General features: G+C 29.6%; 5 protein-coding genes across 12 annotated transcripts; 3 read left to right on the top strand and 2 right to left on the bottom strand.

Annotated features, from left to right (window-relative positions):
- Nucleotides 1-4: 4 nt before the first annotated feature.
- On the top strand, nucleotides 5-3,953 carry LOC123266864 (retinoid-inducible serine carboxypeptidase-like). The gene is made up of 6 exons (XM_044731305.1): nucleotides 5-51; nucleotides 206-702; nucleotides 763-873; nucleotides 942-1,320; nucleotides 1,391-1,623; nucleotides 3,787-3,953. Exons 1-6 carry the CDS (start codon nucleotides 15-17, stop codon nucleotides 3,913-3,915), a joined length of 1,386 nt encoding a protein of 461 aa, XP_044587240.1. The 5' UTR covers nucleotides 5-14; the 3' UTR covers nucleotides 3,916-3,953.
- A 4,133-nt stretch (nucleotides 3,954-8,086) lies between these two features.
- On the top strand, nucleotides 8,087-10,761 carry LOC123267151 (E3 ubiquitin-protein ligase RFWD3-like). The gene is made up of 2 exons (XM_044731693.1): nucleotides 8,087-8,436; nucleotides 8,515-10,761. The coding sequence occupies exons 1-2, from the start codon at nucleotides 8,427-8,429 to the stop codon at nucleotides 10,395-10,397; spliced, it is 1,893 nt and encodes a 630-aa protein (XP_044587628.1). The 5' UTR covers nucleotides 8,087-8,426; the 3' UTR covers nucleotides 10,398-10,761.
- A 306-nt stretch (nucleotides 10,762-11,067) lies between these two features.
- On the bottom strand, nucleotides 11,068-13,610 carry LOC123267150 (ubiquitin-conjugating enzyme E2-22 kDa). 3 transcript variants are annotated; one of them, XM_044731691.1, is made up of 5 exons: nucleotides 13,501-13,610; nucleotides 12,100-12,252; nucleotides 11,680-11,762; nucleotides 11,442-11,605; nucleotides 11,068-11,381 (listed from the first exon to the last, which is right to left on the bottom strand). In XM_044731691.1, exons 1-5 carry the CDS (start codon nucleotides 13,501-13,503, stop codon nucleotides 11,245-11,247), a joined length of 540 nt encoding a protein of 179 aa, XP_044587626.1. In that variant the 5' UTR covers nucleotides 13,504-13,610; the 3' UTR covers nucleotides 11,068-11,244. The 3 variants fall into 3 exon arrangements, with proteins under 3 accessions (XP_044587626.1, XP_044587625.1, XP_044587627.1); XM_044731690.1 differs by lacking the exon at nucleotides 13,501-13,610 and adding an exon at nucleotides 12,993-13,494; XM_044731692.1 differs by lacking the exon at nucleotides 13,501-13,610 and adding an exon at nucleotides 12,483-12,497.
- On the top strand, nucleotides 12,489-18,752 carry LOC123267148 (ribose-phosphate pyrophosphokinase 1). Of its 6 annotated transcripts, none has more exons than XM_044731683.1 (8): nucleotides 12,489-12,643; nucleotides 14,502-14,712; nucleotides 15,429-15,612; nucleotides 15,805-15,861; nucleotides 16,355-16,378; nucleotides 17,333-17,556; nucleotides 17,631-17,964; nucleotides 18,041-18,752. In XM_044731683.1, exons 1-8 carry the CDS (start codon nucleotides 12,610-12,612, stop codon nucleotides 18,131-18,133), a joined length of 1,161 nt encoding a protein of 386 aa, XP_044587618.1. In that variant the 5' UTR covers nucleotides 12,489-12,609; the 3' UTR covers nucleotides 18,134-18,752. The 6 variants fall into 6 exon arrangements, with proteins under 6 accessions (XP_044587618.1, XP_044587619.1, XP_044587621.1 ...); XM_044731682.1 differs by having other exon boundaries at nucleotides 12,506-12,643; nucleotides 15,429-15,627; XM_044731684.1 differs by lacking the exon at nucleotides 16,355-16,378 and having other exon boundaries at nucleotides 15,429-15,627.
- On the bottom strand, nucleotides 18,250-21,231 carry LOC123267149 (metallophosphoesterase domain-containing protein 1). The gene is made up of 5 exons (XM_044731689.1): nucleotides 20,888-21,231; nucleotides 20,597-20,741; nucleotides 20,260-20,536; nucleotides 19,239-19,465; nucleotides 18,250-19,176 (listed from the first exon to the last, which is right to left on the bottom strand). Exons 1-5 carry the CDS (start codon nucleotides 21,008-21,010, stop codon nucleotides 19,043-19,045), a joined length of 906 nt encoding a protein of 301 aa, XP_044587624.1. The 5' UTR covers nucleotides 21,011-21,231; the 3' UTR covers nucleotides 18,250-19,042.
- Between the last annotated feature and the right edge of the window lie 417 nt (nucleotides 21,232-21,648).

The raw sequence follows: 21,648 nt of genomic DNA, 5'->3' as shown, positions 1-21,648 counted from the left end.
TTTATTTCTACAAAATGATTTTCATTTGGATTTTAATATTTATTTTAACAGGTAAAATTTTTAATAATTACCAAATTATTTTTTTAATTTAAATTTGTATCAATTTATATTTATTATTATGCAATAAATAATAGTTTTATTTGTGATACTTACGAATTTTAATTAGTCATAAGTCATAATGAATGAAAAATCCAAAAATTGACAGATAAAACAAGCTTAATCGAAGGAAAGAAAGGTTTCGGTGACGGCGAGCAGGATTGGGGCTATGTAACAGTGCGTCCAGGTGCTCACATGTTCTGGTGGCTTTATTACGTTAATCCCCCGCGACTCAATAACTCAGAGTTTAATGTATTCGATAAGCCGCTGCTAATCTGGCTCCAAGGAGGCCCGGGGTTCTCGTCGACCGGTCTTGGGACCTTCGAGGAATTGGGCCCGCTGGACGTAAATCTCATGAAGCGCAACTACACCTGGATTAACAACTACAACATTCTCTTCATCGACAACCCGGTAGGCGTTGGCTTCAGTTACGTCGAGGAAGACATTCTTTACGCCGAGAACACAACCCAGATCGCCCAAGACCTTGTTCAGTGCATCAGCCAGTTTCTTCAAGTGATTCCGCAGTTCAAAAATGTTTCCACGTACATCCTTGGTCAGTCTTACGGTGGGAAAATGGCCGTCGAGTTTTCCTTCCTGTGGTACAAAGTAAGTCGGTAATTAAATTTACAAGAGTTGAATTAAATAATAATTATTTGCAATTAAAAGGCGCAAGAAAGTGGAACAATTGAGAGCAAGTTGAAAGGAATAGCGTTAGGAAACGCGTGGATTTCTCCCATTGACTCAGTGATATCTTATGCGCCTTATTTACTTTACTCAGTAATTATATAATTAAATATTTCTATTTATATTATTATTTTTATAATTAATGTTCTTATTTTTTTTAGGGTTTAATAGATACTCCTGATTACAACAATTTAAAAATAGTTAGCAATTTGATTAAAAAAGCTGTGGAAAATAATAATTGGTTAAAAGCGTCGCAATTGTTTAAATTTTTAGTGCACGCAATAGATAAAAATATTGATTTATATTATATAACAAGAGAAAAACAACTTACCGATGAAAGTCACTTTTATCACTATAAAACTTCTTTTGGAAATCGTGAGCCATCCTCGAGATCTCCGTTGACTTTTGCATCTAAAATTTACAGTATTATGAATGGAGAAGTTAAACAAGCACTAAATCTTAACAACTCATGGATTTTTTGCTCATACAAAGTTAAAGATGCATTGAAAATTGATTTAATGAAACCAGTTACTCATGTTGGTAAGTAATGGTATCTAATAATATTTCCTATATTAATTTTTTTTTTAATTATTTATTATTATAAATTTAGTCGAAAGACTTTTGAATGAAACAAACCTCAAAGTTTTTGTTTATAACGGGCAGTATGACTTCATGGTGCCCGTTTACGGCACCGCGACCTGGGTCGAAAATTTGAAATGGTCAAAAGCTAGTAATTGGAAGACCACCCAGAGAATGCCATTTGTTGTTGACAATATCGTTGAAGGGTTTGTTAAAAAACAGAAAAATCTGCGGATGTATTGGATAAATCGTTCTGGACATATGGTAATTTTTTTTTTAATATTTTTAATCAGTAACAATAAAGTTAGCCGACATTTTTGATTTTTTGACTTTGCCTTTTTATTAAATTAGAAATCAAAAATAAATTTTTTTTTAATTGCACTTACAGTTTTTCAAATTTTCTACATGTCAATTTTTTTTTTAATTTTTTGTAATAATTTTCTTCGATAAAAAAATTGTCACCATTTTTAAATGTCGGCTAACTTAATTTTCATTCTTAATCATGACACTGAAATTGACAGACATTAGAAATTTTTTTATAAATTTTATAGCATTTAAATCATTACAAAAAAAATTGTACATATGTTAAAATCAAAAATAATTAGGGTAAATGCACCAATTATTGACCGATTAAGGTTTTCTTTTCCTGTACTAAGCTATAAAAAAAACTATTAACTTATTAACTACAATTTGTAATGGATTTTATTAAAGTTAAATACCTAATTAATTATAATTACTAACTATTTATGATAAAAATTAACAAAATTATATTAATTTTGTTATTTAAATCATAAAATACTAAAATCACCAATTATTGACCGAAGAAACCCAATAAATGACCGAACGTTCTCCAATTAATTGACCGCTGAAATAATTATAAGTAATTTTGTAAACTACATGTGTGTAATTAAATTTATTCAGTACTTTTGAAGTATTAACGACATCTTTAACAAAACTAAATTTACAATATAATTTTAAATCGTACTTTTTTATAAAATAATATAAATAATAGCAATAATTTACATAAAGTCACATTTTTTTAGGTCACAAATAATCACAAATTCATTTTGATGAGGATAATTCTGATTCACTTGAAATTTTTTTATTCTTCTTCTTCTTTTTTTCAATTAAAGCTTTTTTACTAGCTTGTAACTTTTTTTTTTTTTTTAATTGCTTAGTAATTTTTTCTTCTAATAATTCGTTCCTTGATATAACCGTTCACTAGAAAAATTAGAGCAAAATAAAATTTAATAATCAAAAAAGATTTTAAGTATTATTTTAATTATAAATATACATTTTATAATCATTATTTTTATATTTACAAAACATTGAATGACTTAAGTACTTTAAAAACTTGACAGATTTAATCTTGAGGTTAAGAAGTTTGTATTATAAATATACGGTCATTAATTGGATTGTGATAAAATCAGAGGGTCCAATAGATAACCGAATGAATTTTTTACTGGGTAATAGGCTTATGACGGATCCAATAGTTGACCGGTCTTAAAATAATATTAAAACTGATAATTTTACTGTATTCTTCCATAAAAGTTGGAATCTGATCTTTAATTAACATAATAAAACTAAAACATTTTATATTATGCCGATAAATATCAATAAATTAAGGTAGTTGTAGCGTGATAGGCATTTCAACAGAAAATTATGAAATTTTTTTTATTGAAAGATAAATATATTAATAATTCACTACCAAAATTTCAGATCAATTGACCGCACCGTTTTTAAGTAATTAATTTTCTAAATTGCATCTTTTACACGTAGAAGTATAGAGAGATGGTAAAGTTAGTATAAAATCTTCCGTACCACTCGAGTGGGCCAAAGATTTCATACTAACTTTACCATCTCTCTATACTTCTACGTGTAAAAGATGAAATTTCGAAAATTAATTACTTAAAAACGGTGCGGTCAATTGATCTGAAATTTTGGTAGTGAATTATTAATTTATTTATCTTTCGATAAAAAAAATTTTATAATTTTCTGTTGAAATGCCTATCACGCTACAACTACCTTAATGATGAAATGCACTCACCTCCCAATTGTGAGCTAGTTATTTTTGACCGCTTTATGGCTGGTCGCGTTGTAAACAAACTCAGAATATTTTTTTAAAGCTATAATCACTGCGCAATGAATAGCGTAATTTTTTATTATGATGATTAAATGCCATATTTTTTTATTTTAATACTTTAAGAAAAAAAACCCTTGTAAAATATTGATTAATTAACTTTTTTATACATCGGTCAACTAATTGGTGACCGGTCAACAACTGGTGCATTATCCCTATTAATGGAAATTTTTAGAAGTATTTTTTTTATTATAATTGATTTGTTATAAAAATTTTGAAATTGATAGTTGTCAAATAACTTCAGTATCATTTTTAATCGAGATAAATGAGTTTTTTTTATTCTTCAGGTACCGAAGTGTAATCCATATGCAACAACAGCTTTGTTGCAAGAGTTGACATCTAATAATAACAGCGAAAAAACATTAGACACTTACCGTTTTTTACAATCGGAGCTCCTCAGATTTAATATTCATTAAAAATAGCTTCTAATTATTTCTTCAAGTAATTACTATAAAAGAACTGTTGATATTTATTATTTAAGCTGTCAAATAAAGTATTTATCGATCATTATTTTCTTAGATGGATAAAATATATTAATTAAAAAAATTTGTTACTCTTTTTTATTCCTAAATTGTGATAATAATTAACAATGACAATTTTTAAAATTCATTAGCGAATTTTTAATTTTATACACTGCATAATTAAATGACCCTGAAGTTAGCACATAGCCGACAAAAATGATTTTTAGTTACGGATATCTCGAGGAGGAATGGAGTTACGGCAAATGGACGCATATGAAATTATTTGGCGCGAAAAAATCTATATGTACAAAATTTTAAAATTTTGAACAATTTTTCAAAAATTTTCTATGACCACAAATAATTTTTGGAAAGCTCTCAAAAAGTTATGAATTATCCGAATTTCTCAAAAACTCGTTATTTTCAATTATTTATGTGTGCATTTTTTCGAATTGCGTTTTTTGTGCTGGGAGCTTTGGTTCAAAATAACTACTTAAAAAATAATTTTATTCTTAAATAAAAAATTGTACATACAGTTTTTCTAAAAATACACATGTACATTTTTTGATTTTTCTGAAATTTGAATATTTTCAAAGATATCCGTATCCAAAAATTTAAAAAAATTTTTGGATACGGATATGAATTTGAAAAAAAAATTTTTTTTAATTAAAAAAAAAAGTACTTGTTAATATTTTTAAGATATATATGTACATTTTTTGGATTTTTTCCAATTTAAATATTTTCGAAAATATCGCTATCCAAAAATTTTTTTTAATTTTTGGATACGAATATGAATTTGAAAAAAAAATTTTTTCAGGAAAAAACAAAAAAGTACTTGTGTATTTATCAAAGAAATGTACATTATTTTTCTTAGTAGTTTTTCCATTTTTTTCAAAAATATTTAAAATTTTTGATTTTTTTAAAATTTTTGTCTAGAATAAAAATTAAAAAAAAAATTTTTTTCGTTTAAATGAAATATGTACCTACTGATTTCTTAAAAATCTTCATGTACGTTTCCTAAAAACACCAATAATGCCTAATATCTATTGTTAATTATAAATAACATTAGTTTTTAAATTCTTAATTTAAAGAATCCACAGAGTGTGCCATAGAGCTACTTGTTATTGCATATACACTTCTCACAAAAATTAAGGGACCAAAATTTTTGCTTCGAAAAGGCCACTTTTTATTAAAATGAAAATAAATTTGAAGTCAATGAAAATCGGTGAGAAAATGAGTCACTACATTTTTGTATTTTCTGTACGATTATTGGTTGCTGAAATATCAATAATCAAAGACAAAATGATCATTTTCCATTCTAACAGCGATATCTCAGCGAGAAATGCTTGTAATTACGTCTTTAAAAAAAAGCAAATTGAAGCTAAACAAACAAGTTGTCTGATCCATGAAGAGGTTCATTTGAAAAAATTTTTTCCGAGCCCGTAAACTAAAAGAAAAAAAACCAAAAACATTTCGAAAATTTTTTTCTCGGTGGTTTTCTTAACATTACTCGAAAAAAAATGAAAAACAAAAATTTTGGAACTTAGACCCAAAAACTAAACACTTAGAGCTACAATTTCCTTTTGCATGCCTTAAGCGCGAAGCACGCAGGTATGCACTACTCTCGCCTAAAAATCGTCATTTCGATTAAAACGTGATTTTCATAATTTAAACGAAAAAAATTAGGAAAGCGGTTGACTCTAAAGGCCATCTTTGCAACTTCCCGCTACCTCCATACCTAAGTGCTCAAAAATTCACTTATTTTTTAAGCTCTTCGAGCTCAAAAATATAATTTTTGTGTAATTTTGAGCTCTCCGAGGTCAAATAAATCGCTGTTCTGTGCTTTTGAGCTCTTCAAGCTCAAAAGGCTAATGGCAGTTTTATAGAACACTATTTTTTGAATTTTCAAACCACAATAACTTTTGAATGAATTAACCGATTTTCTCGCGGTTTACGGCATTCAACGCAATTTTTCAAATTCTTTGGAAAATCTTTAAGCGTAAACTGGTCAGACTAAAAATTTCATAGAAATTCTGAAAAAAACATTTTTTCCAACTTTTTTCGACAACGATATCTCACGAACAAATCAACCGATTTTGACCGGGCTGGTGGCAATCAACGTGGTTTTTTAAGGTTAAGAGCTGATTAGTTTTTGGAATTGATCGGTTCAGCCGTTAAAAAGATATTTCAAAAAAACGAGTTTTTGGAAATTTTATTTTTGAGATTTCTCAAAATTGATCCACTCAAATTCTGTAAATTAGTATCAGAATTCTAGTGGCAATGGAACTCTTTAGAACGCCGCTTATTTCGATCGAATCGGATGATCCGTTCAAAAGTTATGAGAGATTTACACACACACACACACACACACATACAGACACGGTGACATTACCGCGGAAATAGTCAGGAAAGCTTCCTAGGACCTCAAAACGTCGAGATTTGATGAAAACTCGATTTTCGAAAAACGGGGTGAAAACAATAACTTCCTTTTTTTTGAAATTTTTCAATTTTCTTAGCGGGAAGTTAAAAATTATGGATAAAAAGCATATTGAAATAAATAATAGTAACTATAGAACACGTTAAAAAAATTTTCTTATCGATTAAATAAGATTTCTCAGAAAAAACTCGTTTTTCTGGTGAATTAAATGAATAAAAACGTGGCATTCATGGGAGCTATGGGCTGAGGAAGTTTATCAAAACCCTTGTGAAAATTGCGTGTCAAAATAATTCCGTTTCGATATAGTTAATTTTTTTCGATTGTAAGTTCGGTGACTTTTTCTGCGATTTCGGCAGCCATACTTATATATTATTTTTCATAAACAGAATTAAAATAACTATAAACAAGCAGAAACTATACATACATGATGGTATAATTACTAACTGTTTTATCATCTGTTAGAATTTTTCTTTAGTTCGACCTACAGAGGGAATAATACTACTCGCGGGAAAATTCAAATTAAAAACAAATAATTTTTGTTATGATCTCAATAATTTATGTATGACATGAGCGCTTAAAGCATGCTCATTTGGAATTTCCAAAGTTTTTTTATTTACCGTACGACAATTTTTCGATAAATTACAGCCTGTTAAAATTCCCTCCTAAATTTAGATATTTTTCTTGGTCCTTAATTTTTGTGAGAAGTGTATATGTAATAACAAGTAGTTCTATGGCACACTCTGTGGATTCTTTAAATTAAGAATTTAAAAACTAATGTTATTTATAATTAACAATAGATATGAGGCATTAATGGTGTTTTTAGGAAACGTACATGAAGATTTTTAAGAAATCAGTAGGTACATATTTCATTTAAACGAAAAAAATTTTTTTTTTAATTTTTATTCTAGACAAAAATTAAAAAAAAAATAAAAAATTTTAAATATTTTTGAAAAAAATGGAAAAACTACTAAGAAAAATAATGTACATTTCTTTGATAAATACACAAGTACTTTTTTGTTTTTTCCTGAAAAAATTTTTTTTTCAAATTCATATTCGTATCCAAAAATTAAAAAAAATTTTTGGATACCGATATCTTTGAAAATATTCAAATTTCAGAAAAATCAAAAAATGTACATGTGTATTTTTAGAAAAACTGTATGTACAATTTTTTATTTAAGAATAAAATTATTTTTTAAGGAGTTATTTTGAACCAAAGCTCCCAGCACAAAAAACGCAATTCGAAAAAATGTACATATAAATAATTGAAAATAACGAGTTTTTGAGAAATTCGGATGATTCAGAACTTTTTGAGAGCTTTCCAAAAATTATTTTTGGTCATAAAAAATTTTTGAAAAATTTTTCAAAATTTTAAAATTTTGTACATATAGATTTTTTCGCACCAAATAATTTCATATGCGTCCATTTGCCGTAACTCCATTCCTACTCGAGATATCTGTAACTAAAAATCATTTTTGTCGGCTATGTGCTAACTTCAGGGTCATCATAATTAAAAATTAATAAAATAAAATCAGATTTGTAATGTGGTAGTTATTTTTAATAGATGTCGCTAGTGTGTATTTTTTCTACCCAGCGCTGGTGATAAAATTCCAAGTAATCAAACAAAAAAAAAGTAACTATAAAAATATCCCTAAAAACAGATGGTTTGGTTTTATAATTTCTCTTTTTACAATATATGTATATGTTTGTGTTTACATGATCCATATAAGTGGAACAAAAGATTTCATAGATACATATTTACAGTTATTAATTTACAATATATAAGTATGTTTATTTTTTGTTTTTATTGGCTTGTTGCATCCCAGAATTTCCGCATAACTTAAATTAATTTCCAAAAATTATAAAAATACCTTCAGTGAGGACCAATCGAGCCTTTTATTAAAATAATACCTACCAGTGTTGCAATTAGAATTACGTTCAAGTGAAACGTCACTTTGGTTACTATTAATAACGAAAAATTTACCTTGCTGATCAAGGTTACATGTCAAAAAATTTAATGGTTACATAAAAGAAAATGGAATACAGTACGTATTTGCCAATTTATTTTTATTTATTATTTTTCTTCCAGCTGACAGATTTAACCATTATAAATTTTATTTTAGACGAAGTAGAGGGTCAAGTCGAGCTGGTGGAGGCCGTGGAGCGGGTCCCGACCATCGGGAACGAGGTTGTCATCGACAACAACCAGCAATGGCAGCAAGTCCAAGCGGAAGCTGACCCAGGCTTCCAATTCGCGGATCCAGGTTTAAATTTCCCCGAGCAAAATGATCAAGAAGTCCAGGAAATCCCAGCAAACAACCCCGTACCTGCCAACGAGCCCCCAAACGTCCCCGAGGAGCCAGTTCCTTGGAACCCGAACCAACTGGATCACAATTTTGCCCAGCAGCAAGAGCCAGTCGAGGCAGAACCGGTGCCCGCGGCTCTGGAGCCGCCTGTGGTCGTGATAGACGACGACTCTGACGACACCCAGGACCCGGAACCCGACGAGGAGATCGAGATGGCCAAAAAAAAGCTCAAGCTGGACATCAAAGTCGACAAACCCGTCGAGGAAGATGAAGACAACGACGCGGGGCGACTCTGTCCAATTTGTATGGACTTCTGGAGCAACAGCGGCGACCATCGGCTCTGCTCGCTTCGCTGCGGGCATCTCTTCGGGTATTCTTGCGTCCACAGGTGGCTGACGGTCGCTTGCACCTCCGGCAACCGTCGGTGTCCCCAATGCAACAAGAAAGCCACGCAGAAAGACATCAGGGTGATCTACGCGACCAGTGTCTCGGTGATAGACACCGTGGAGATAGATATGCTGAAGAAGCAGCTCCTGGAGGTGAATGCCGAGAAGAGTCGCGTCGAGCTGGAATTATCCAATAGCCAGTTGAGAATTCGCTCCTACCAAGACCAGATCGGGAACCTGCAGAAGCGAATCGCCGAGCTGGAGCGCCAGAAGTCGGACATGTCGATGCGGATCAACGAGTCCGTCAGCTCGGTGGCCAAGAAGTTCCACCTGGACAACACGGTAGACATTTGCAAGGAAGGAGGGTGCCGTGTCCTCGCGTACAACCCCTGGTACGGATGTCTCGCGGTCTCCCAGCAGTCGCGCAGTGCCTTATTCACCGGCTACGGGGTCAAGAAAGTACTGACAGACAAATTCCAGACCATGCCGCTGTTCATGCTCCACACTCAGCAAATCCGCGACATCGCGTTCCACCCGGTCCAGCAGTCGCTGCTCCTGAGCATCAGCTTTGACCGGACAGCCAAGCTGATGGATATCCAGAACAACGTCACCGTCCACGGGTACCCGATCGACTCTCAAGGCTGGAGTTGCTGCTGGTCCGGTGACAACCCCAATATTTTCCACGCGGGAACTCAGAAGGGCTCAATCGTCCAGTTTGATATCCGACAGACTTCTGGAGCTGTCGATACTATTGAGAGTCCTGGAGACAGATCCCCGGTGGTGTCTCTCGCTTCAGTTCCGCCCAACTCCTCCGGTGGGTTGATTCGCGGCGGGTTCCTCGCGACTCGGCTCAACACCTGCTACGCGTACGAGCCGTGGAATAATGTCTACGTGCCCAAGCAGCTCTTCCTCGAGGGACCTTTCCTGTCGATCAGGTATGACGAGAAGAACCATCACACTCTGGTCTCCTCCAGACCCAATTCAAGACAGCCCCAGTCCAGGCACCTGGTGCTCTCCGTCGAGGCCGGAAACGACAACTCGGCTGTCTGTAATGTTGTTCACACTTTCCTCGCGGGAAACTCCCAGAAGCTCATGTCCAGGCCTTGTCATATTAACCTACAAGATGACACCCTGGTCGCCGCCAACCAGGAAAACACCAAGAGCATTCCTCTCTGGAGCATTGGAACCGGAAAGCAGGTCCATCAGATTCAAGCTCATGATCCCGCGTTAGATATGGTCTCTTTTGCTACCAATGATAAAATTTTTTTAGCTACCTTGTCGGAAAAGAAGCTTCGGCTTTATAATTATGACTAGATTGTTTTTTTTTTCTTCTTTTTTTAATTGTTATGAGAAATTGGATTTATATTGAGATGAATAATGATGATGGTGTGAATGATGATAAATTTACCTGGCATACACTTGTACAAAGACATTTAAATTTAAAAACTGTACAAAATGCATTACACTATTAAATTCATTTATTAATTGCGTTATTCATTATTTTTTAATTAATAATCGATATTTTAAAATTATTTTTTACGAGTAGTATAATTTATAGTTGTAAATTTTTATTTTATAGGTTGCAAAATTTTTTTTACTAGACTAAATATAAAAATATATTTTTAAGCTGATTAAAATGTAATTCTCGACGAATAAACGTTTTTTTTAAAAAAGACAATTATTTTGATTATTAATAATTTTTTTTTTTATGTAAATAAAGATACTTATTAATTTTACAAATAATCCTTTATTTTAATATTATTATTATTATTTGACAATTTACAAGGAAAAAAATTACTTATAAATTAAGGATTGCAATAATGGATTGACAGAACGAAAAAATATGTTTTAACATTTACATAATTTTTAAATCGTGGAATGTAAATTAGATTTTTTAAATTTATAAATCCGATTCAAGCGTTTGCCCGACACCAAAAAATGTTTTTACTATTTCAACTGGGAAATTTAATAATTTATTCTTTTATTTATTTATATTAATTAATTAGTGGATTTATTATAACTATTATTAGTATTTAATAGATATGATACACGGTGTAATTGTTTGCTAAATGGTTGACCGAACGGCGTTACATGATGAAAAAGTTACTTTTGATAATTTTGCGGGATGTAAATAAAAATATAAAGAAAAATGTAATAGACACTAACTGAATAATTGCTCAGTAGCTCTTTCTAAATCCCAGTTGTACGAGGACAGAGCTACTCGCGCGTTGTGTTCATCAATCCCCATGTCTGTGAGTCGTCTTATTTTATCCGTAAGTTCAGGCATTTTTGCAGGACCTAGAAATTATAATTTTATTATTATTAACATCAATTATAATTTTTTAAATAAATTTTTACCTCCAGCGTAAACAGATGTCCAGTGTTTTGCAGTTTGACGAAACATTTCTGGGTGTTCTTTATATTGTTTCGCTACTACAGCATCTTGGGGATCATCTGGCTCCGCTGCTGACAATAATGCTTGCAAACTTAATAACACAGTTCTAAGAGTCATAGCCGCTGCCCTATTTATTAAAAAAAATTAATTACAAATAATTGAAAAAATTTTTTTTGATAGTGATTATAATAATTTACATACCATTGATCTTTTAAAATATCTAGACATATAGCACCGGTAACTGATGATATATTAGGATGCCAAATTTTTGTAATAAATCTCACCTATAAAAAAAAAAAAATTATAAATAATTTCCGCTCTAATCTCAAGAAACATATATTGCAATATTATTAATAACGCCGTTAAATTTTTTTTTTTTTGAAATTTGTTTTTTTGAACTATTGAACTTTTTTTTTCTTTTTCTTTTTAATTTTCTCCAGGCATCGCCAAATAAATATATCTGTGTATAATTTTCGAGCCAAAATTCTCAGATTTAAAAATTTATTATTAATATCTTATAATTTAAAGAATGTACTGGTTGTTGTATAATGCCGATTGGCGTCAAATGAATAAATAAATAAAAAAATAATTTATAATTAATAAAAAAAAAAAAATTTATACCTTTGGTGGATTAAATGGATAAGTTTCTGGTACTTTAATCTCTAAAACGAAATTTCCACCCTCATACGGCGTGTCTGGAGGACCAGCAATTTCTCCTTTTAATTCAGTAAAACTGTCATTTACCAGCTCCACTCTGATCGCACATTTGGCCACCTAAAAATACAAATCATTAATCAGTAAAATATATGATTAAAAAAATTAGCAAAAATTATCGAGAACATTTTTGTTTATAAACATATTAAACTAAGTTAATTATCAAAAATAACCCCTTGACATCATCTGATGATAACAACAAAATGGTGAAACTAACATAATATTATATATTTGTTTTTAAAAAGATAATTTAATTTATTATTAAATATATGTCATAGTGTGTCATATACTTTTGAGGCTAGATCGCCAGCAAATTAAAATAATGCATTTCAAATAATTCCGAGGTAGTTAATATACAAAATATATATCCTAATTTTAAAATAATATAAATAAACCAGTTAGTGTCTCAACAAAACCATGGACAAATCTGTGCAGGATGATGACAGCCAAGGTATATCTAAATCATTAATAATAACTAAATATATCTGATCTGTTAAAATTGATCAATCATCGGGCCTATAAATAAACACGTTTTGTCTTTAAATTACATGTAATTAAATTATTATTATTTTAACGCGTTTATTTAATTTATTTTCCAGGGCCATATTTAATTTAATTTTTATATAAATATGAAATTAAACAATTACGTCAGATCGAGGTCAAAGATCTAGATAATTTTTTCCCTAGAAAAAAAAATAGGACAGTTAATAGTTATAATTAAATAAAAATATGTTATAAATATTGTCACTCCGTTATTGATTAATTAATTAATTAAAAGATGTGATAAATTAAAAAATTACCTCTTCACTTTTGATAACCTCCTTGAATTCGCGTTTTATTCTTTGAGCCGCAATATTTGCCATTATTTTATTATTTATTTGTACAAAAAAAATATTTATAAAAAAGAGACGATATAATTTAAATAAATATGTGTTACTTGAAGTATTACTAAAACATAATAACAATTGTTTGTTTTTATTGTTTTTTATAAATTAAATAAACTAAATTATCAAATAAATTCGACAGTGAATATCGAATAAATTATAAACAATTCACTAAAAGTATATTTTGATACTGGTTACTGGTGTTTAATTTTTAGGCTAAGCACAGGGTGGACCAAGTTACTTAAATCTTCGGGATTCTTTGTTTGTTTATGTATTTTTTTATTTATTGGTCAGTGGTGGGGTAAGTGGCAAGCTAATTAAAATTATAAAAAAAAATATATAAATAAACCCGGCGAGAAAGTATAAATAATATTAATAAAACTATTCATTCGGTTACACTGGTAATTTTAACAACAATTTTTACCATCCGAGTAGACGTGCTTTTCACTCAGCGCCACTTTGCCATTTTCATTTATTTACAATAATCCTTCTTTCACTTTTATAATTTTTTTTGTCATAAAAATTTCTATATTTTCCTCATATTTATTTGCTGTTTTAATTAATCCTTAACAAATAAATTTTCAATGGTTAAAGTTTTGTTTAGAGATGGCGTTTTCCCGCCAATTTTAATTTTTTATTTAAATTATTTCTTTTTTAACAAAAACAAATTATTTATTATAATTGTTTATAAATAATTATTTAAAAAAGAAAAATACAAAATATTTTTGAGAATTAAAAAAAATTTCAAGTGCACTTAATAAAATTTTCTTTCAATACTGAAATAAATATCTGAATAAATTAACTAAAAAAAAAAAAACAATAATAATAATAACTATTAAATAAAAATAAAAAAATTTTTAAAAAATGGCGCCAATTTTCAAAAAGTACAAAAAATAATTTTTCAATGTTAAATTATTGCGTAAGAAATTTGTGAAAATCAATTAAAAATGTATTTTAAAATAAATCTCACAAAAAATTTCTTCCCGCGTGTCTCGAATTTTGCCAAGCGTCAAAAAAAAAACCTGAAAACAAGTAAAACAAAAAAGATCAGACTCGGAGCTTCTAATTACAGAGTATTAACCTCCAAATAATAAATAAAAGGAAAAAAGGTTGATTGCGACAGAAAATAAATAAAAAGATAGAAAAAAGAGGTAAGATAAAAGTTGAATAAAAATAAATAATTAAGATAGAGTACATAAATTAAACTATGTAGAATAAGTGTATAGAAGAGATAACAAGTACACGGTTAGATATTGATATTGGTATTGGTATGTATGTGATCATGGAATAATTACTTGTGTAGACCAATAAGCGAGCTTAAAAAAGAAACGTCACATCCGTAGGTGGTAAAACAGCCTCCGATTGGTTGATTTCAACAAAAATTCTATTGGCAATGTTGTGCGTTGTCGTTTTGTTGGGTTGCAGTGATGCCTGTATCTCAACCAGTGCGTGCTAAGAGTTTGTTACGCGCAAACTTGGAGAGATCACGTTGTGGAGTAGTTTTGCAGAGCAGAATGCCGAACATAAAGGTTTTCAGCGGGTCTTCTCATCCCGACCTGGCCCAGCGAATCGTCGACAGGCTCGGCATTGACATCGGAAAAGTTGTCACTAAGAAATTCAGCAACCTTGAGACATGGTGATTATACTATCCACTCAATACTTTAAATAATAAAATAATAACCTTTAAATACCCCATCGGGACTTATAACCAATATTCAGTGGTCCGTTATGCCGCGTGTGTATTAACGTCCCACGTTGCGTCCAATTTACAGACTAACATTTTTATTTACCACGTGTTAATTATTTTAAATCAGCCATTTACTAGACTGGACCTTTTTTTTCTATTATTTTTATTTTTTGCCCGGTGTTAGCAATTATCTTCTTTTTTTTTTTTTTTTTTTTTTTAGTAATATTAAATAAAATCGGAGCATTATTTTTTGACCAAGCAATTATAATAAAAAATAACATGGTAATTCAATCACTAGTCGTCATATTTATAACGTCGCATTTTAAAAACTTATGATATAGATTATTAACTTATTATTGTATAATAGATATTTATTATTGTTATTATTATAACCACTTGTAATTATATTTATTTTTTAAATGATACAGATCACTTTATTAACGTCATTAATTTTAATTGATAATAGAAAGTTGACCTTGACGCTGAAAAATATTTGATAATTCTCATTATACTTATAGTGTCTGTTAAATGGTGTCCTTGAAATGTAAATAACTCGATATATAAACTAGTTTACTCCGAAGATTGATTTTTAAAATTTCCGTTGGCTTGAATAATAAAAGCATTATTAAAAAAATAAAATTTAAATGAATTTATTATTTTTATAGTGTGGAAATTGGAGAATCAGTACGTGGAGAAGACGTTTACATCGTCCAAAGTGGAAGCGGTGAAGTTAATGACAATCTTATGGAGCTACTTATAATGATAAATGCTTGTAAAATAGCATCAGCTTCTCGAGTCACTGCTGTGATTCCTTGTTTCCCTTATGCCAGACAAGACAAGAAGGACAAGGTAGGAAATCACAAGGTGCATCCATTTTAATTTTTGTTTTATTTTATAAAATCTATTATGTATTATAAATAATTTAATTAATTAATTAATTTGTAAATGATTATTTTATAGGTAAAGGTTATTATTAATTATTTATAATCTACTATTTAACTGTTAAAGTCCATAGTCCTTTTTGTTTTATTAAATTCGCAGGGAGGTGATGGTACTGACAAGAACGTTGTCATGAAGATAAACGAGTGGAAATTCAGGGTAATTCGAGCCGTAAATTTTATCCATTTTATTAAATTCAATCATCATAAATTATTAAATTCATAATACTATTTAATCAGCTTACAAGGGATCTATTAATTTGGAGCAAACATGGGAAAATTTATAATCAATATTTTGAAAATAATCAAACTTTGATAACTGCTCGGGCGTAACCAAGTTATAAATATATTTTTATTATTTTATTGCTGCATGGACCCCCTGGATTTACATGATCTGTATCAATAACCCGGGGGTTATCACTTTAATTGCAACATTGCAGCGTCATTATTAATTATTAAGCAATTTATTTAAACATTTATTATGGCTACAATTATATACAATAACAAAAATATTATTAATTATTATTATTGTTTGCCCTATATCAAGTATCAGTATTTATTTAATTTAATGATTTGATTATTTAATCGAGTGGTTAAATAAATAAACTAAAACAACTTTAAACATTATTCTGAACTAGTTGGGTAATTTTCAGGATTTTGTGCCCGACCTGACGACAGTGAGTATGCCGAGTACTGAACGATCGTAAATTATAAACATTCTTAACTCTATTTATTTATTTATTCAAAGCGTTACGACTTGAACACAAACAATACGAGAGTTATAGCTTTCGAGTGGATTTTTTTAACTATCCATTAAAATTAAATATAATATAATATCTGTATTGTAGGACTAACAATTAATTTATAATTATTATTTATGGCTGCAGCGGTATTCCCTGTCCGTGTTAGTAAATATAAGAGGGCAAAATATTAATACGATAGCGTAAAAATAATAATAACAACAGTTTATAAGTTTTTTAAACTTTTGACACTTGATTGTCTTAATTGGATTTGTTTTTATCACTCACCCTGGGGCTATAAATCTTGGGTACTAATCTGCTTCAAATCTACTAATTGCATTTAATTTATTATTATTATTATTTTAAATAATTATTAACTTGCCACTTTATTTACTAACTATTTTTTTTCTAACATTTGCAGATTAATTAATTAATTAATTAATTAATTTTACGCTTGCTGTGGTATTTACTACTTTTAAAATGTACAATTAAATTTTTTTACAACTGATAAAAATTTATTGTTGATTTTTAAAATTTTTTATTAACCGTAGAATAATTTTTAATGCTTTTACTTACAGTTACATTACCGAGTCTAACAGGGGTGCATTTGCAACACGTCTCTCTCCTATCTCTTCTTTGCAAAAAAATCTTTCAAAAAAATAAACGAAAAATCTCACAAGCGAGCCTTAAAAAAAAATTATTTCGGCCATTGTATTTATATTTTGTCCTCGAGGCTTCGTCTTGTTAAAAAAAATTTCTCTATAAAATTAATCAAGGATTATATTTTTTAAAATTACAGGATACCAGTTGCAAATGGACTTGTTATTAATTGAAGCTTTAAAATTAAAGCCCAAGTAGATTAAATAAAGTCATCGTTAAATATTATTTCAGAGCCGAGCTCCGATATCGGCGAAGCTGGTCGCCAACATGCTTTCCGTCGCCGGAGCAGACCACATTATCACCATGGACTTGCACGCCAGTCAGATTCAAGGATTCTTTGATATTCCCGTGGACAATCTATTTGCCGAACCAGCAGTACTCAAATGGATTAAGGAGAACATCAACGAGTGGCGAAACAGTATCATCGTATCACCTGACGCTGGTGGAGCTAAAAGGTAATTTTTATACTTTTATAAAATTTTATGAATATAATTAAAATAATTTTAATAAAAATTATTCTTAATTACAGAGTAACGTCAATTGCTGATCGATTGAACGTCGAGTTTGCGCTGATCCACAAGGAACGTAAAAAAGCAAACGAAGTTGCTAGCATGGTCTTGGTTGGAGATGTAAAAGATCGCGTTGCTATTCTTGTGGACGATATGGCTGATACTTGTGGAACTATTTGCCACGCTGCTGAAAAATTACTCGAAGCTGGAGCTACTAAAGTCTACGCTATTTTAACTCACGGTATTTTCAGTGGTCCTGCTATCAGTAGGATTAATAATGCCTGCTTTGAAGCTGTGGTTGTTACTAACACTATTCCACAAGATGAACACATGAAAGATTGCCCTAAAATCCAGGTAATTTACTTTTTAAAATAATAATTATTTATTAATTATAATTACAAATTTTATTTATTTTATTAATTAATTACAGTGTATTGACGTATCAATGATGTTTGCCGAAGCTGTAAGGAGAACTCACAATGGTGAATCCGTGTCGTACCTGTTCTCAAACGTACCCTATTAAAAAACTATACTCTAGGAATGATAAATATTTTTTTTTACAACTCTTTTTTTTTATATATATTATATTATTTTTCATATCTTCGAATTTAAATTTGCTTTAAAAAAATCAATCCGTAATTTGATTTATAGTTTATTTTTCAATTATTAAAAACAAATCAACTGTAAACCCATAAGATCTTATAATAATCATTGTGATATGATAAATTAACAGTACTTTGAGTAACATATAGTTTAAGATTATTGTTTTTCCATTACTCATTTTTTACCCGCTTCATTTTTTAATTTAACGATCTGACTGACTTTAATTAATTAAAAATCATTTATCTCATCCCTAAACGGTTTCTTACTTAAATCAGCATAATAATATTTGACTCGAAAACAAATTCGTCTAAAAGATCAAAATTTTTTTTTTTTATTATTATTATTATAACTGTTTAATTGAGTTATTTTTTTTTATTTTATTATAATTTTACTCTTAAAAGGTATAAAGTACAAAGATAGGCAATACAATTTTAACCAGTGGCATTATTTCGTTTCATTTTTTTTACTTTAAACCCGACTTTTTTAAACTGATATAATAAATATAAAACAACACAATAAATATGTTGTACATTACTAAATACAATTGTTTTATTATAAATAATAACTACTTAATTACGTTTTTTTTTTAAATAAATAAATAACTATCCTATTAAAATCCTTGTGCTCAAGCAATCCTTAAAATAATCACAGCAAGCTTAAATATAAATATAAATAATTAAATAAAAATATTAAAATTATCACCAAGAGTCCCAGTCTTTGTTCTTGGCACTCTAAAAAATATTTTACACTCCATTTGGTCATTTCAATTGATTAATTGCTTTTAGACTACTATATTTATCAATAAGTACCCTGTTAAATCAATTAACAACTAATCGGACGTTTTTTCTACCCCTGGGGGTAGCGTTATGTCAAAGACAATTGGTGGATTGCTCGGCAAATAATTTAGATCACACGTCGAAGCGTTTATGTAAATTATTTTTCCATCCGACGAGATACCGTACCCTAAATAAAATAAATAAATAAATTTATTAATTTACTTTAATAAATTTTAAATAAATAAGTACCTTCGTGTATATGTCCAAAGACATGATACTTTGGTTGAATCCGCTTTTGGACGCTGGTGAGTAATTCAACACATCCAGCCCTGACTCCGCTGCAACATAAATCACCGTGACCTATCGGGGGAGTGTGTGTTATTAAAATATCCGTATCCGAGGGTATCAAATCCCATTTAGATAAACACGGAGTCCCTCTCGGGACATTAAACGCCCACTTGCAAAATTCTGGTTGCCTAGAAAAAGCTAAATTAACATTTGTCTTAAGTTAAATTAAGGAGGGAAAAACTTGTAGAAAAACGTTTTCATGCTGATTTTTTTATTAATTTTTTTAAGGTATGAAAATTAATGTTATTTATTGAAACTATCAGGTTATTTCATACATATATTTACATTTTTCCATATTTTACAACAATATAACTTAAAAAGTAGCGGAGATATCAGCTGATACACATCGTAAGTTCTCTTCCGACTTAGCAGTTGGTGTGCACTATGGAAGCCACAATTTTTATCTGAAATTAATTGCACTGAAAAATTACTTTTCTTTATATAATTACGCTGAATATAAACCTCCATCATAAGCGATATTTTTATTTAAATTATTTTTTTTTTAATAAACAATGTATGAAAAAATGGTAAAAAATCACGATTTAATTTCAAAGCCCTCTAAAAAATGAAAATTTTTACTTTTTTTTTTTTTTTTTTTTTTTTTTTAATTGAGGTTCATATAAAAGATACACGTATAAAAAAAGTAATTTTTCTGTAACATTGATTTCAGATAAAAATTGTGGCTTCCATACTGTACACCAACTGCTAAGTCGGATGACAACCTACGACGTGTATCAGCTGATATCTCCACTATTTGTTAAGTTATATTATTGTTTAATACGCAAAAATACTCATAAATATATGTAGAAAATAACCTGATAGTTTCAATAAATAATATTAATTTTTACACACTTAAAAAAAATTAATGAAAACGACCTTCTATACGTACTTCCCCCTTTAAAATAGGTAATTAAAACTTTACCAAGGAGTTCCGTAAATTTTAATCCCGTACAAAACTATTTCAGAATCTTCTAAATAGACACAATTAGTCAGATAATCTTTTACATTTTTTGTCTGGATAGCTTCAGCGAGCGTGTCTTTGGACATTCCTAGAGTGGGTATGTCATCTAAAATACTCGTTCCGGTGTGTTTGTGACGGTCTCCGACATTTTTTGGAGTGAACGGGTGGGTGAATGTCGAGTCGAAACTCAACTCATGGTTGCCTGCAATCACTATCTTGTGCTTGTGTGGCAAATTACCTATAATTTATTAATTGTTAATAAAATATCAACCAGTAAATAATTAAAAATTTAACCTACCAATCCAGTTGTTAAATTCAATGACTTCTTGCAAGCTCCCACATTTAGTAAAATCCCCAGCGTGGATAAATATGTCACCAGGTGGAATGTCAAATTTTATGAAAGGTGTCAACGAGTGCGTGTCACTCATGCAGACAACTCTCAGCTGAAAGTTTTTTAATTTCATTACTGAAACTTTATTACTTGGAAATTTAATTAATCATTAATATTTTTATTTAATTTTAAGGATGAATTTAATTGATAATTATATTATTTTGATAAACTACTTGGTAAATAATAAAATAAAATTACTTTATTCGTAGGCGCATCAGCTGCAGGTGGTTTAGCGTTTATTTTAATAACTTTCTGGTGCTGGGACAATTCTAACCAAGCTTCTGTCGGATTATCCGTAAGCGGGTGTACATCGATGTCCATTATCAATAAAATAAAATTTGTTAATCCTATTTATTTTAATTACGCTCCAAAATCTTAAAAAGTTGTTTAGATCTAATTCTTGTCAGTCTATTTATAGAGCTTGTCAAAATATAACCTCTCACGATCAGCTGTTTATCTGAAACTGTTTAATTTTGATTTTTTTCTCTTAAATAAATTAAATAATTAATTAAAATAATTAAATTATCGTAAAACAAATTCTTCGTTAAAATAATTAATAATATTTGAGTATAAAATCATGATATGAAAACCGGTTTATAAATTTTTCATCCAACTCTCGATAGCCAACAATCGATACTTGACATTTTTATTAATACGTAAAACAATTTTATTTTTCAATAATCACCTGTCAGTTTTTACAACATTTTACAACATTAAAACAATTGTGTTTTTAATAAAAATTTTTATTTACAAAAAATTTAAAAGTGATTAACAATCGAGTACAATTATAATAACAATCGATATATCGAATCTTAAAAGTCGAGCTGTCAAAAAAAAGAAAACAATAATAAGGTAAAAGCCCCAATAGATGACCATGTACCAGTATATGATCACTCCATGTATTTGTATATCTATATTCACAAATATAGGTATACAAATACATGGAGTGATCATATACT

Source organism: Cotesia glomerata, linkage group LG6 (assembly GCF_020080835.1).
Source record: "Cotesia glomerata isolate CgM1 linkage group LG6, MPM_Cglom_v2.3, whole genome shotgun sequence".
Taxonomy (NCBI): domain Eukaryota; kingdom Metazoa; phylum Arthropoda; class Insecta; order Hymenoptera; family Braconidae; genus Cotesia; species Cotesia glomerata.
This window is presented reverse-complemented; position numbering and strand designations above follow the sequence as displayed.

Coding starts and splice junctions, on each gene's coding strand:
- LOC123266864 (XM_044731305.1), top strand. CDS start 15: ATGATTTTCATTTGGATTTTAATATTTATTTTAACAG. Junction 52..205: donor TTTAATATTTATTTTAACAG/GTAAAATTTTTA, acceptor AAAAATTGACAG/ATAAAACAAGCTTAATCGAA. Junction 703..762: donor TTTCCTTCCTGTGGTACAAA/GTAAGTCGGTAA, acceptor TGCAATTAAAAG/GCGCAAGAAAGTGGAACAAT.
- LOC123267148 (XM_044731682.1), top strand. CDS start 12,610: ATGGACAAATCTGTGCAGGATGATGACAGCCAAG. Junction 17,557..17,630: donor GACGCTGGTGGAGCTAAAAG/GTAATTTTTATA, acceptor TCTTAATTACAG/AGTAACGTCAATTGCTGATC. Junction 17,965..18,040: donor AAGATTGCCCTAAAATCCAG/GTAATTTACTTT, acceptor AATTAATTACAG/TGTATTGACGTATCAATGAT.
- LOC123267150 (XM_044731690.1), bottom strand. CDS start 13,055: ATGGCAAATATTGCGGCTCAAAGAATAAAACGCGAATTCAAGGAGGTT. Junction 11,606..11,679: donor GATATTTTAAAAGATCAATG/GTATGTAAATTA, acceptor TTTAATAAATAG/GGCAGCGGCTATGACTCTTA. Junction 11,382..11,441: donor GACATCTGTTTACGCTGGAG/GTAAAAATTTAT, acceptor TATAATTTCTAG/GTCCTGCAAAAATGCCTGAA.
- LOC123267149 (XM_044731689.1), bottom strand. CDS start 21,010: ATGGACATCGATGTACACCCGCTTACGGATAATCCGACAGAAGCTTGG. Junction 20,742..20,887: donor CTGATGCGCCTACGAATAAA/GTAATTTTATTT, acceptor AAAAACTTTCAG/CTGAGAGTTGTCTGCATGAG. Junction 20,537..20,596: donor TGAATTTAACAACTGGATTG/GTAGGTTAAATT, acceptor AATAAATTATAG/GTAATTTGCCACACAAGCAC.